The following is a 15859-nucleotide window of genomic DNA, read 5'->3' on the forward strand; positions in this document are numbered from 1 at the left end:
TTAAGAGACTTGCCCTGGGTTACACTGTTTGTCTGAGACAGGATTTAAACTCAGGCTTTCCTGACTCCAGACCCAGTGTTCTGTCCAGTATGCCACCTATCTGCCCCCAGCATTATTTATTTATTTATTTTTATTAATTTATTTAACTTTTAACATTCATTTTCACAAAATTTTGGGTTCCAAGTTTTCTCCCCATTTGTCCCCTCCCCCCCAACCCAAAACGCCTAGCATTCTAATTGCCCCTATCACCAATCTGTCCTCTCTTCTATCATCCCTCCCTTCCCTTGTCCCCATCTTCTCTTTTGTCCTGTAGGGCCAGATAACTTTCTATACCCCTTTACCTGTATTTCTTATTTCCTAGTGGCAAGAACAGTACTCAACAGTTGTTCCTCAAACTTTGAGTTCCAACTTCTCTTCATCCCTCCCTTCCCACCCATTCGTTTTGGAAGGCAAGGAATTCAATATAGGCCATATCTGTGTAGTTTTGCAAATGACTTCCATAATAGTCATGTTGTGTAAGACTAAGTATATTTCCCTCCATCCTATCCTGCCCCCCATTGCTTCTATTCTCTCTTTTGATCCTGTCCCTCTCCAAGAGTGTTGACTTTAAATTGCTCCCTCCTCCCATTGCCCTCCCCTCCATCATCCCCCCCACCCTGCTTATCCCCTTCTCCCCCACTTTCCTGTATTGTAAGATAGGTTTGCATACCAAAATGAGTGTGCGTTTTTTTCCTTCCTTTAGTGGAATGTGATGAGAGTAAACTTCATGTTTTTCTCTCACCTCCCTTCTTTTTCCCTACACTAAAAAGTCTTTTGCTTGCCTCTTTTATGAGAGATAATTTGCCCCATTCCATTTCTCCCTTTCCCCTTCCAATATATTTCTCTCTCACCGTTTTATTTCATTTTTTAAAGATATGATCCCATCCTATTCAATTCACTCTGTGCTCTCTGTCTCTCTGTGTGTGTGTGTATGTGTAATCCCACCAACTACCCAGATACTGAAAAGTTTCAAGAGTTACAAATATTTTCTTTCCATGTAGGAATGTAAACAGTTCAACTTTAGTAAGTCCCTTGTGACTTCTCTTTGCTGTTTACCTTTTCATGCTTCTCTTTATTCTTGTGTTTGAAAGTCAAATTTTCTTTTCAGCTCTGGTCTTTTCATCAAGAATGCTTGAACAACTCCCCAATTTCATTGAAAGACCATTTTTTACCCTGAAGTTTTATACTCAGTTTTGCTGGGTAGGTGATTCTTGGTTTTAGTCCTAGTTTCTTTGACTTCTGGAATATCATATTCCACGCCCTGCGATCCCTTAATGTAGAAGCTGCTAGATCTTGTGTTATCCTGATTGTATTTCCACAGTACTTGAATTGTTCCTTTCTAGCTGCTTGCAATATTTTCTCCTTGACCTGGGAACTCTGGAATTTGGCCACAATGTTCCTAGGAGTTTCTCTTTTTGGATCTCTTTCAGGAGGTGATCGGTGGATTCCTTGAATACTTATTTTGCCCTCTGGTTCTAGAATCTCAGGGCAGTTTTCCTCGATAATTTCATGAAAGATGATGTCTAGGCTCTTTTTTTGATCATGGCTTTCAGGTAGTCCCATAATTTTTAAATCGTCTCTCCTGGATCTATTTTCCAGGTCAGTTGTTTTTCCAATGAGATATTTCACATTATCTCCCATTTTTTCATTCTTTAGGTTTTGTTTTGTGATTTCTTGGTTTCTCACAAAGTCATTAGCCTCCATCTGTTCCATTCTAATTTTGAAAGAACTATTTTCTTCAGTGAGCTTTTGCATCTCCTTTTCCATTTGGCTAATTCTGCTTTTGAAAGCATTCTTCTCCTCATTGGTTTTTTGAACCTCTTTTGCCAATTGAGTTAGCCTATTTTTCAAGATGTTATTTTCTTCAGCATTTTTTTGGGTCTCCTTTAGCAAGGTGTTGACCTGCTTCTCATACTTTTCTTTCATCTCTCTCATTTCTCTTCCCAGTTTTTCCTCCACCTCTCTTACTTGATTTTCAAAATCCTTTTTGAGCTCTTCCATGGTCTGAGCCCATGGTATATTTATTTTGGATGTGTGGGATACAGAAGCCTTGACTTCTGTGTCTTTCCCTGATGGTAAGCATTGTTCTTCTTCATCAGAAAGGAAGGGAGGAATTATCTGTTCACCAAGAAAGTAACCTTCTATAGTCTTATTTTTTTCCCCTTTTCTGGCCATTTTCCCAGCCAGTGACTTGCCTTCTGAGTTTTCTTTCCACCCCCACCTTGCCTCCATATCTGCCCAGCCAGTGCTTGGGGTCTGAGATTCAAATGCTGCTTCCCAGCCTCAGGGCTTTGGGCGGGGGTGGGGTTGCTATTCAGTGTGAGATTAAGTTCAGCTGCTCAGGTGGAGGCAGGGCCACCACACAGGGTTCAGTTCCCTCAGGGGGTTTATGCAGAGACCTTCAACAATGGATCCGGGCTCCTGCCTGCTTGGGGAGCCCCTGTCCTCTGCTGCCCCTGCTGCTGCCTCCCAAGGGGGCCTGAGTTATGGAGATACCCTACTCCCTTCTCTGCAAGCCAAAAAGACTCACTCAGCCTGGGCGCCTGTGGGTGGAGGAACCTGTGCGGCCACTGGAGATTATGTCCCTGAAGCCTGCTGGGATCTGCTCCTCTTGGTGCTGCGCAGCCAAGGCAGGGCTGGGCTTGGCTCTGGGTCCAGGGCATGACGCACCTTTCGCGACAGGTTTTCAGGGCTCTCTGGAACAGAAATTGCTTCCACTCCGTTGTTCTGTGGCTTCTGCTGCTCCAGAATTTGTTGGGAGTTCTTCTTTACAGATATTTTATGGGCTGTGGGTTCGGAGCTAGCATATGTGTGTCTTTCTACTCCGCCATCTTGGCTCCTCCCCCTGCCCCCAGCATTATTAAAGGATTGTTGATTGGTAGATGGATTGACTGAATCCTTCATTAGTCATGGCCTGCCTAGGACAACTTTCTCTTTCCTGAACAACCATCCCACTTCCCTCACAGCTATCCAAGGCAGCCCCATCCCTCCTTTGTTCCTATTCATTCTTCTCTACTAATCCATTGAGCTTTTTGGAACTTGGTCAGCATGGCATGCCCACATAAGAAAAGGTGCTGTCCTCTTTGAGCAAAGCAGAATTGAGACAGCACAAAGTAAATGCAGGATGCACAAATTTGGGATATCCACCCCAAATACTCACACGGATTATCTGTGCCCAACCTGTGGTAGAGCATTCCGAGATCATATTGGTCTGATCAGCCACAGTCGGACACACTCAAATTTCACTTTACAATGATGGTGTTATTTTGGTCCCCTTCAAAGACGAAGGATAACAACCAACTCTTGAGGTCAGACCAGTGCCCTGCTCTCCAAAATGACTTTGAGTATTTTCTTGATTTGATATTCTCGCAACATCTGATGTGCACCTGGGCAGAACACAACTTCCTAGAAGTTCTAGGGATTGTCTCATATCATCTCTGTGTCTCCAGAACCCAGAACTGTGCCTGGAAGGGAATTAGTCATAAGTAAATTCTTGTTGATTGGCATTGATGTGGATTGAATTGAGTCATCACTCTGCCACTAACTCACTGGGCAGTTGTGGATGAATCCCTTCCCCTTAGAACTGGGGACACTCCCATCAAGGGAAAATTTGAACAAGATTTTAAAGTTCCTTTCAGGTCTAAGGTCCTGTGCTCAGATTTCTGGAAGGGGTCTGATGTTCCATGTTCTAAGGGTCCTTCCATCTCTATGGTTTGAGGAAGAACCAGGGATTGACAGTTGATGGAGAGGATTAAGTGGGACTAATTAGGGTGACTTTTAAAAACATTACAAAGACATAGTTTCTGGGTGATTTATTCATTTTATTAATAGGGTCAACAGGTTATTAGTAAAAAGATAGCCATTTGATCTCTCTCTTAGTTCAAAGACAATAATGAAAGTGGAAAAGAGATTGTATACCCTTAAAAACAGTAGGTGATCCATCAAGCATCAGTAACATCCAATTGGTTAACCTGATTGAATATGGGCTATATTAAAACGAAGGGCTGGGTATCTCTTGGATGAGGACAGTATCTCTGTATCAGGGCAGGCACTGGGCTACCATTTCAAAGGATGTATACCCCACCCAAGCCTAAGCAGAATGGGAGAACTTCCCCCAGGGTGAGTTCTTATACAAGAAAGGGAGTCCAATCTCATCATTAGCAATGTCCTTAAGAACTGAACTTAAAGTCTGGACTTTTAGAAGGGTTCCAAATCTCCCCCACCCCAATTATTGCTTATTGATAATCATTTTTCATGTGAGAATGTCAGAGGTTTACTCTAGAATGTCGCTAAACATTTAGGATTGTGCCGTAAGACAGGTCCTTGTATGGAAAGTGGGAATCACTAGAAATAGAAAGATTATTAAAATCAATAGTTTATAGACTGTTTTCATTGCTTTGCAGTCATTGCATTGTTTGTGGGCTAAAATGAAGGCTGTCCTATATGAAATATGCTTTGATGTACCATTGGTGCTTGCACAAGATATCTTTTGCTCCCATCTGCATTGACGTAGACATGAGGTAATCCTAAACTTTCAAGTGAAAACTTCTTCAGCATAAAACACACCAAACAGTGACTGGGGAGCAGACTTTCCAGGCCTGAATTTGGGCTTGGTGGGTTCATGACTTGACCTGAGGAGGTCCCCTCAGCCTTCTCTCTCTCTGGAGGGTAGAGTGCCAAATTCCTCCCACAGCCTGCCTTTATAGAAGACAGAAAGTGCACTCCCAGCTCACTCCACTCTACATATACTGTCCTTCCTGGTTTATCCAGGGAACAGGATACCCCTGCTCCAGTGAACCCCTTTGACTGAGCCTGCTCTGGGGAACCTCTGATTGAAGCCAGTGGGATTCTAGGGACACTCCCTACCAGTGTGGGAAATCTTTGTAGAAGGCCAGAACCTCCCCAAATGGCTCCTTTGGGAAGTAACCCATGGGGAAGCTGTGGGGTTTCACAGGGAGTGATGGGGGTGGGGTGGGGAGACTGAGATAGTGCAGAACAGACAAGGCATCTTCTGGTGGCAAAGATGGAGAAAAGCAGGGGAGTCCTGGAAGGAGCAGGACCTTCCCTTCCCTGCACCCCTCCAGGAGACGACACACATATACTTAAAGCAGCTGGAATAGTTGGGGGGTAGTGCTCAGAAACCTGGTGACCCTCATTTCTTGGGCACCAGGTACCCTGCTGGAGGGAACAGAGAGTATCATGCTAACCTCATTTCATATGAGGAAACTAAGGCTCAGGAACACAGCCAAAGTCACCTCAGGAGGAAAAACTCCAAGAAAGCATCCTGCATCTAGTGTGGCCCTGGGTGCTCTGTGCACAGATGAGGGTGCTTTCCCAGTCCTGGGGCCAGGGCTGCTTGGGCTCTGACCTGTCCTGGGAAGCAGGTCCTTGAATAAGGACATACTCCCTCCATCAATGAGATCATGTCATAGGCCAATCAGGGGAAGGGCCTGGGACTATTTAGAGGGAGAAGAGGAGACCCAGGGGGATCTAAGAACTGTCCTTTAGACCTGGAGGTTGGTCCTGTAGCTGCAGGGTCAGACTTGACTGGCTGGGTCCATGAGGGCAGAACTGGGGCCATTGAGTGGAAGGGGCAGGAGGCAGGTCTGGGACAGGTTCAAAGCCAGGAGTCATCACAGAGATGACTGGGCCCCTTTTGGAGTTGGTGGCTGCTCTCTCCCTAGGGGTTTCCTGTGGGAGAAATACTCAGTCACAGCTAGAAGAACCAGGGGTGTAAGGCCAAGGGTGTAGGGGTGAGGGGCGACCCCAGGGACCATTTCTGGGAAGAAGAGTGAGGAGGGGGTTGGGCAGAGAGTGAGGGGCATGGAATGCCATGGACTTGTGGGTCAGAGGGCAGACACACTCACCGGGTGTAATAGAGCCAGGTAAGGGCATGGGTGAGGAGAAAGCCAATCCCCATGAGGGCTCCTCGGAGCAGTGTGAGCACCAAGGGCCACCAATTCATCTCCTGGGCAGAGAAGGCTTTGGGGGAGAGGAGCAGGTGAAGGTTAGAGGGGGCTCATTGTGCCCCAGCTTTCAATCCTTTCCCTCCAGCCTTACTGCCTCATAGAACCTCAGGTCCCTCCTTGAATTCCCAAGTCCCAGGACTGCCAGCCTTCTCTAGGGGTGGGAGACAGAACCCATCCCAGTGGGCACAGGGCAGGGGTCCAGGCTCTGATAACTGCCTTCAACATCTCTTTCTCTCTGAGTCTAGGGGGTGTTGTGTGCTCAGATCAGGAACAGAACAAGGCAGAAAACTGTGACCCTACCACCATAATCACGAGGGGCATGATCTCAGGAGAGGCTCTCCAGCCCAAATACTATGGGGGCTACCCCCCACCATCTGCCTCTCTCAGACCCTCCCCAGCACTCACTCTGCTGCCTCACCCACCCCAGGCTTTCTCCTCTCATCTATCCTCTGCCTTGGTGTTCCTACTCAAGCACTAGGGTTCTGGCCTGGGATGCTGCAGATGACCTTGACATCTTTGACATCCAACCCAACTCTAACTCTAACCTCTGCCTTCACGACTTTTAGAACAAGTTGTCCTTGTCCTCCCATTTCTCCAGGGGAAGTCTTCACATGCTTTGGGGAAATACCCCCTAACTCACCCATGTCTCTGAAGCCTCTCAGTCACCCTTAACCTCGTTTAGCCCAGCTACTGAGATGGTATAACCAGAGTGTGGCCCCATGCATGTTACAGCTTTTTGGAGTCACAGGTGAGACTGGTTGAGAGGGGAACCCCCAAGGGGAATAGGAGCCCTGCCAAAGGCTCGGCGGCCCTGACCCCACAGGAGCTGGCCTTTTCTGATCCCTACATCACCACTACACATACACCCCCCCCCCCCCGCTCCTCCCCCTCCCCCCCCAGTACCTTGTGGGTGTTTAATAAAGGCTGGCTAACATGACTTCACAGAAGATGGGTGAAGAGATAGATGGAAAGGCAGCATGTGTCTGCCCTCAGGAATTCAAGTCTTAAACCCTGACATATTGGATTTTGGATCCCCAGGTGATGAAAGAAGCAGCCCAGGGTACTTATAACACCTTCTTGGGGTTTTTGAACCATCTTAGAAAGGGAGAGAGATGCCACTGGCTGGCAGGACCAAAGTCAAGCCCTGAGTTTAAAGCAGGAAACAAGTGAATCAGTGATCAAGGGTGGGTCATGTGGAAGGGCATGGCCACCATTAACTTCAGGTCAGGGAGCTGTCCCCTTTTTCCAGACCCAATTCTGGTCTGCATCAATCCTCAGTTTTCCTCCTTCTCCACAACACTGCCATGAATTCACTATGTCATGCTTATCTACAGTCAAGCTAAATATCTTCTCTAGCATTCCTCCCACTGACTGGGTTAGAACCAGATCAAACTAATGCACAAGGTTATTTAGTCAGGGCCTGGTTTTGGTGAAGCCTATCAACTCTTTGCAATTACAATTTCCCTTTCTTACTGTTCACCAACTAGCCCTTCAATATTCTATCCCCAGACTTTCCAAAAATTGAGGTCAAGTTCACTGCCCCCTCATACTCACACTGCACAGAGACACTCAAGGAGGACTGTTTGGAGCCCAGAAGTTGCTGAACCAGGCAGGTGTAATTTCCTTCATCTGCTGAGCCCAGGTGGGGCAGATCCAGGTGCAGGACTCCATGGTCTGAGGGCTGGGAAGAGGCCAGGGTTTGGTCCCCCAGGATCCAGCTCAGTGTAGCTGGGGGATTGCTGTTGGCAGCACAAAGCAGGTGAAGGGATTTTCCCTCCTGCACCACAAGAACTGAGCTGTTTCCTAGTATGAAAACTGAAAAAGATAAGGAGGTCCCAGGAGTGAGAAACTGGAGGGTCTTCAGAGACCCCACCTTCACTGTACCCAGCAGGAACCTGGGAGCTAGAGAGCTGGGGTGATTTCCCCAAGATCCCACAAGGAAGGGGCAAGTGGAAGAGGACAGGACCCCAGGCAGGAAGGGGAACCCCAGGCCCAGCCCAGCCTGGATTCCTGCCCCCTTCTCCCTGCCCTGCATCTTCTCTGGCTGCTCCCCAGACCATGGAGGCCTCCCCTGCCTCTCCTGCTGCCAGGGCACACTCAGCCTGGGTCATTTTCCTGCCTTTGCCTCAGACTGGGTTTTGTTTATCTTCTTTTCCTCCCTCCTTCCTTCCTTCCTTCCTTCCTTCCTTCCTTCCTTCCTTCCTTCCTTCCTTCCTTCCTTCCTTCCTTATTTCTCTCTACTTTTTTTTTATTCTCTCTTTGTATGTCTCTCTGTCTGTGTCTCTGTCTGTGTCTCTCTCACTGTTTCACTTTATCAGTTAAAGGGGAAAGTAATGCGAATCACAGACACAACAAACAAGGTCTCAGGAGACTGAAATGTCTGTACCTTGGGCCTGGAGATCTCACATCCTAGGAGCCCACTGTAAACACCACAAGGTTCCACTTTTCTACCCGGAGCGGCCCTAAGGCCTCAGGGCCAATACTGCCCTGACCTGACTGAAGGCTCAAGGCTCAGCCTGGATGGTCAGACTCCTGATCCCAGTGACTGCAGTTCCTTGACCCATCCCCATAGCCTCTTCATACACAAGTCCCTTAAACCCCCAGATCAGCTCTGAAACCAACATCAATGCCCTAGGGAACAAAGCCTCCCTGTTTGGCCTGGATTGTAGAGAGTTGGGTCAGTTTCCCCAAGACGGAAACCTTGATGGGTCCAGGGGACAGAATACTGCCCTGGGAACTGGACTCCAAGGTGGGCCTTGTCCCTCTCAGCCTAAGCCTGGTGCAGTGGAGAGGTCACTACATTCAGACTCTACATTTAGAGTTCACACCTCTCTCCTACTGTAGACTCTGGGAACTAGGTCAGGTCTGCTCACAGCTCTGAGCCTCAGCTTTCACATCTGGAAAGTAGGGATAAGAACACTCCCACTCCTTATCTCATATGACTGTTGGGAGGAAAACGGTTGCTGTGTCTTAAAGTCATGAGTAAATGAGAGCTGATATAATTCCAACAGGAGAAGCAGCCCATGCCAAGGAGAACCTGGGATTGCAGAGTGAGTCCCTGTCTCTCCTGTCTCTTTCCTCTCCCTGACATCTACCCACACCTTCAGAGTAGAAGTTGAAAGCTCCGGGTCCCCTCCCTGCCCTCCCCCAAAGGCTCTTCTCATGCCTGTTGTCCTGCTGTCCTGGGCCATGGTGATGGTCACATTCTGCACAGCATCTGCAATAGAAGGACCAGGCTGGCTGGGGGTGGGGCTCTCTGCCCAGCCCAGCATCAGCCAGGGAAAAGATTAAATTCCAGAACCACAGAATATCAGAGTAGAAGGAACTCAGAGGCCATCTAGGATAACTCAATCTGACTGACATTGGCACATCAAACCACCGAGGCTGAGAGTTAGAAAAAACAAGAAATCCCAGCATGTGTCTCTTCAGAGAGGCAGCTTTCCTTGCCCTGCCCAGGAAAAGGCATCTGGTGTCTCAGAGCTGGGCCAGGACCCTGGCTTCTTAATGCACTCCTCCCTCACTGTCTTACTTGGGGAATGCAGGCCCCTTGGCCCCAGTACTTACAGGACACATTGAGTTGGACGGTTCTCTCTGAGCTCAAATGACTTTCAGGAAGGGTCACCTGACAGGTGAGTTTGGTGCCATGATGCTGGTGCCCAGGGATGAAGGAGACCTGTGAGAAGTGGAATGGCCCAGAGCTTTGTGGCTTGGAGGAGAGGGCAGCCCCCATCCAGGAGAATTGGAAGGGCCTGTTTTCCCCACAGGCCCAAGGAAATGTACAGTTCAGAGTCACTGGGTTCCCTGACTCTAGCACCTCTGGAATAGAGATATCTGGTTTCTCGCTCAAGTCTGGAGAGGAGAGAGACAGTGAGCCATGGCCTGGGGAGGAGAAGTGTCCTTCCAGATGCTGGTAACTACCCCATCCCTCATACTATGACCCCATTCAGGCCCCTGCTGCTTACCAGCCTCTTGGGTATCCCCTGTCATCCTCAGGACCCAGGTCACTCATAGATTATAGGCCAAGAGGAATTTGCATTAAGGGCAATAGATAACTAGTCATTCATTTTACATAACGGGAAACTGAGTCCCAGAGAGGGAGTGGGAAATTATAAGGAAAAAGCTCCAAAGAGAGTCAGTCAGTAATCTGGGATTTGAATCTCCTTCCTTTGGCAGCATCTCCAGAATTCTTTCCTGCACAACCATGGCCCCTCTCAGCTTTGTCTGGCGTCCTGGTTCCTCACAAAGAGGACCCCACCACATTCCCTCCCTTTTGCAGCTCTGGAGCTTTAGGTAAGGTCTTCATACCATTCCAGGGTCTGCCCCTCACCCTGAGCAGGTACCCCACGTGTCCTCCATGTTCTCTCACCCCTCCCACAGGCAGGATCAGGGTATCCAAAGCTAGCCCATTCCCCAGACCTGCCTGTCTCATCCACAGAGAGCCTCCCAGGAGAGGAGCATCCTACCTATCACATTCACATAAAGTGGCTTATTGCGGTAATTATATCTGTCATGTACATAGTCAAAACGGAAAAAGTATCTCCCCTTGTCTGAGATCTGGGCATCCATGATCCTCAGAGAGCAATTGTTCATCCTGGGATCCCCAATAAGATGGAATCTCCCCTGGGCTCGCTCCTCCACCAACCGAGATGGGTCATTAGTGGCCATGGGCCTGTCATTTGAAATGTCAGAACCTTCTCTGAACCAGTAGCCATAAACTGTGCTGTGGCCATTGGGTGATAGTCCGTAGTGTCTGAAGGTGCAGGGGACATGGACACACATCCCCTCCTGCACCGTCACCGAGGGCTGCACCTCCAGTGTCTGGGACAGGGACCCTGAGGGCAAACAGAGTCCTGGTCAGCATCACCACCTCTTCTCAGCCCCTCAGACCAGCCTCCTTCTGCCCCAACCCCACTCACCCTCCCACAGCACGGGCAGGAGCAGCAGCAGCAGCATGGATGAGACAGGACAGAGGCAGGCTCTGCTGCAGCTCTGTATCACTCCCTGAACACCATGGCTCCCTCTAGCCATCTCTGTCAGGCTCAGAGAAAAGAGGAAGAGGAAACAAGAAGTCCTTGTGTGGAGAGAGAGGGAGAGGAGCATGCTCAGAAGCAGAGCCCCTGTCCTCTCCGTCTGTGGGTTTCCAGGCCTCCTTAGCTGAGGTCAGTAAGGAGGGGCCTCCTGTCCTGGGCCAGCTGCAGATACAGTCAGAACTCAGGTGCTGGGGGAGGACAGATTTGCTGCATAGGCTGGGGCTGTGGATCTTGTATGGACCAGCTTGTCTATGTGGCTGATGGAGGGCAGTGACCAGTGCCTGTCCCAGAGCTGGTGCTGACCATTAAACACTGCTGCCCCTGTCCTGTGCAAGCTGAGCTGGGATCAGGGACACCTGAGCTGAAATCCTGCCTCAGGCATGTCCTGTCAGTCTTTCCTCTGTCTGAGCCTCAGTTTTCCCATCTGTACAGTGTGGATAATAATAGCCCCTCCCCCTCAGCCTAGTTGTGTGAATCAAATGTGAGATTTGCCAAGTGTTTTGCAGATCTTGAATCACTGTAGAAATATTGGTGATTACTATTATTATTACCTTACTGTCCTCTAAGATCCCTCTAATCCAGCTACACTAGCAAACTGTTTCTTAGGCATGCCATTTCATCTCCTATCTCTAACCTTTTGCCCTGACTGTGCCCCATGCCTGAATGTCTTTCACTCCTCCTTTCCTTTTTCCTGGCTTGAACCAAACCTCAGCTCCAATGCCACTGTCTGTTTCCCCTTTCCATTTATTTTCTTCTACTTTCATTCTCTCTTTTAAATACCTGGTTATTCACTTGGTGTTCTACCTAACAGAACAAAAGTTTCTGGTGGATTTGAGCTGGCTTTGCCTTTCTTGGTATCCTCAGTACCTACCACAATGCCCGGCACACAGTAAGTGCTTAATAAACACTTGATGACTCTTGACTTACTCCCAGTTCTTTTATTTGGATTCCTGTGACCTTTGCCCTTGGCTTTCCCCTGGATTCACCTTTCCCATGCTGTATCAATTCAAAAAGATCTCCCTATGTTTCTCTGTATTCCCATAGCCACATGAGCAACATTTTCCAGGATTCTCATCCCATATAATTGAGACAGCTTTCTGGCACCTTTGGATCCCCACTGTCGCTTTTACTTGTGCTAATGACAGCATGTGAGCCACCATGATTTTGCTGGGGATGTTCTAGTAGCTCTAGGACCTTTGGGTCTTGTCTTTTATCTCATTGGGATGCAATCTCAGTAAAAACAATCATAAGCTTATCCATGCAGACCAGGGTCTGTTCTCCAAGGTTTCACCTACAACCCTTGCAATGACTCATGATGAGGCTCCTCTGTACAGGGAGCTGCTGATGCAGAGACACGGGAGATGTGCCTGCCCTTAGGGAGCTTAGTGTCAACTCAGGGCAGGGGGAGGATAAGCTCTAGCAGAGCCCAGTGAAAAGCTCTTCTGGGCTCCCACTTGTAGCTCCCACTGATCAGACTTACAGTTGAGGTTGGGTGGGGAGGACTAGAACACTCCCCCTGAACTCTCCCTCTGGTGCCCCTACTACCCTGTGCTATAGGGACCAAGGTCAGCCTCTTCTCGGCCCTCCCCAGCTTGGAGTGTTCCAGTCCTGGACTGCCCCCTTGGTGCACCAGCTCAGTCCTGCTTCTGATTCTTTCACTCAGTGCTATGATGATTCCCTGGTGGGCAACATCTGCCTTCATCCAATGAGTGAATGTGCTGGAATGCCTAAAATTGACTGAAGGCTTGTCCATACATTGTGGGGAGTTTAGAGGAAAGTCTCTTAATACCTGCCTTACTCTGGTATTGACTGACTGATTCACTCCTAGGGTCTGGAGATCCTCTGACTAATTGGTGTGAAGCTGGAAGCCCACTGGTCCACAACATTAATATGGAAATTTGGAAATATGGAAAGACATTAATATGGAAATTTGCGGCCAGCTCAGAAAACTGAGGATGGAAGCATCGATGTGGGAGATGACATCCCAGGCCATCTAGATATGCTGCAAAGTCCTGTTACACTACCTGTAATTACTCACTATAACACTTTCTGAAATGAAAATATATATGTAGGTATGTATTTATATATATCTATATCTATCTACCTGTCTAGCTATATAATTTTGTACGATGTCTGCAAGCTTGATGTGGTTATCTTGGTTTTCTCTCCTCACATGATAAAATTTCACTGGTTTCAACCAGCTAACAACACCTTGAGACAAACAAGCATGTGTGATGAAAGGAACAGTTTAACTGGTCATTTAATTCTCTCCTTTTGTATCTTATTTGAAAACATTATTCCTGATTACAATTTTGGAGATTACTTGTAGCAAATCCCATTTTCCTATCCCTTTATTTTGAATTTGTACACAATTGTATGTATGTGTGTATGTATTTATGTATGTGTACATAGACAGATAGATCCCATGGGAAACAATTTATTGCTTTTTTTTATCTATCACTCCAGTCTCCCCCTATTTTAAAAAAAAGGTTGGGTAAATTTACATTTAGAATTATAATTTTTAATTTTACATTTTTCTCACTCCTTTAAAAAAATTTTTCCAAGTAATTGAGTAAGCAAAATCAAGACAGGAGGAACATTGTGTATTGATTATCTGTTCTCCTAAGAGGGAATCTGGGGATCCACTGGAGAAAATATGAAATGGAGTGTTTGGAAGAAGGCAGAAAAAGGAAGAAAGAAAAGCATTTCTCTCCCATTCTACAGATTACCTTAATATAAAAGATAGGAGAAAAGTTGACTGTCAATTGGATAACGGTTATGACATTTGGATAACAGGTATGATTTTATATAATAGTGATAAGATATTTCAAATATCCACCTCTCTCTCTCTTTCATTTTCTCTCTTCTCTTTTTCTCATTTTCTCTCTTCTCTTTCTCTTTTGTCTTTCATTCTTTCTCTTGTTTTCTCTTCTGACACATCTCTCTCTCTCTTAAACTTGCACAAAGTGCTTGCTTTCTTAAGGAGAGGGGAGAAATAGGAGGGAGATGGGGAATTGGGAACTCAAAAGTTAATAAAGTAATGTTTAGAATTTTTACATAATTGGGATATATTTAATAAAATAAATAATTTTTAAAAAGCCATGAGAAAGGAGATTGAAGAAAGGCAAATGTGGTCTCAGTTTACAGAGGGAAGTGGACATTCTGCTCATTGAAGAACTGTGAACTTGACGTCAGTTTCCAGGGATGTGGTAGAATGAATGACTAAAGAGAAACTTGAGTAATGCTTAGATACGAATGGAGTGATGGTAACAAACAAGCTTGACTTCCCCAACCAAAGATCATGCCAGAGTCTCCTCACTTCCTTTTCTGGATACAATTACTAATTTAGGAGATGAAGAGAATGATGCCATGGACATAGTTGGCCTGGATTTGAGCACAACATTGGAAGAGTGATCACATCCTATGGAGAAGATGGGCAACAATACAGTCAGGTGCATTAGAACTGGTTGGATGGCTGCACTCAGAGAGTAGTTGTTGATGGTTCAATGTCATCAAGGTAAGAGGTCTCAAGAAGACTAAGCCAGAGATCTGTCCTGGGCTCTGTGGTGTGCAGCATTTTTATCAGAGACTTGCATGAAGGCATATGTGATTTGCTCATCAGATTTTGAGATGACACAGAACTCTCAGAAGCTGTGAACACAGTGTATGAGGCAGGATGAAAAAAGATGTCAAAAGCCTGCAAAACTGGGCTTTATCTAATAATCTAGCATTTTACAGGGGCTGCTGTGTGATCCAGTGGATAGACCCTTGGACCTGAAGTCAGGGAGAACTGAATGCCAATTCAGCCTCAGCCACTTAGAGCTGTCTGATCCTGGACAAGTCACTTCACCTCAATTTGCCTCAGTTTCCTCCACTGTAAAATGAAAATAAGGATAGCTCCCAACCCCCAGGGTTGTTGTGAGGATCAGATGCCCTAATAGCTCTAAAGATGCTTAGCACAATGCCTGGCACTTCCTGTGCACTATAGAAATGCTCATTCTCTTTTCTCTTCCCCAAGAGGGAGAAATGTAAAGTCTTATCCTTGAGGACAAAAATTAATTTCCCAAGTGTGATAGGAGAAAGCCATTGTAATGCCAATGTGATACCCACAACAGTTGCTATGGATAGACATGCATGTTTCCAGGGTAAATTCACAAAATATAAACTCTCTCCCTCGAACACAAAACCAAAATATTTATTCAGATATTAGAGAGCCACATCCACCTTAGTAACAAAGAAATCTATACACATTATCAATGCAGGGAGCAAGGCCACCGTCAAGCCTTTTCTCTATTAGGCCTCATCACAAAAAAACTCCCCTAGGCAAAATTTCACCCTCTTTCACTCACTCTCTCTGCTTCACTCTCCCTGAGCTCTGCTCTTCTTGCCCCACCCCTTTGGCAAGTTGTCTCCTTCAATTCTGACTGCTCTGACCTACTTCCTCTCAACTCTTCTCTAGCTCTGCCTCTTCTTCTTCCACCCTTTCAGCCAATTCCTCCCATCATAGACTCATGTGACTCGGGCTTCCATGTGACCCAGGCAGATCACATGGCCCTATTAATGAATAGGAAAGATCTTCCCATTTAAATTACCATTACAGGGGAAAAGATCTCTTCTTCTATCACTACTTTCTACCAAGATTGGATGTAGAGCTGTCCCTGCCTCAAGAAATCCCGTGTGAGGGATCAGTTCTGTTTATTATTTATTTCTTTATTTTTAGTTTTCAACATTCACTTCTACAAGATTTGGGTCCCAAATTTTCTCTCCATTCCTTCCCTCCACCCCTCCCATGACAGCGTGCATTCTGATGACCCCTTCCCC

General features: G+C 46.8%; 1 protein-coding gene across 1 annotated transcript in view; it reads right to left on the reverse strand.

The window, feature by feature from the left end:
- Window positions 1-3839: 3839 nt before the first annotated feature.
- The window catches only part of LOC140507414 (sialic acid-binding Ig-like lectin 5), a 30141-nt gene continuing 18121 nt past the window's right edge, over window positions 3840-15859 (reverse strand). The window contains exons 10-16 of the mRNA XM_072615511.1: window positions 10925-11079; window positions 10472-10840; window positions 9573-9857; window positions 9175-9225; window positions 7563-7823; window positions 5907-6021; window positions 3840-5730 (exon numbers count right to left, since the gene is read on the reverse strand). Of these exons, the coding sequence (XP_072471612.1) occupies window positions 5673-5730; window positions 5907-6021; window positions 7563-7823; window positions 9175-9225; window positions 9573-9857; window positions 10472-10840; window positions 10925-11079 (1294 nt within the window). The 3' untranslated portion in view covers window positions 3840-5672. The remainder of the gene's footprint in view (window positions 5731-5906; window positions 6022-7562; window positions 7824-9174; window positions 9226-9572; window positions 9858-10471; window positions 10841-10924; window positions 11080-15859) is intronic.

The sequence above is a fragment of the Notamacropus eugenii genome, chromosome 5 (genome assembly GCF_028372415.1).
Source record: "Notamacropus eugenii isolate mMacEug1 chromosome 5, mMacEug1.pri_v2, whole genome shotgun sequence".
NCBI classification, from domain to species: domain Eukaryota; kingdom Metazoa; phylum Chordata; class Mammalia; order Diprotodontia; family Macropodidae; genus Notamacropus; species Notamacropus eugenii.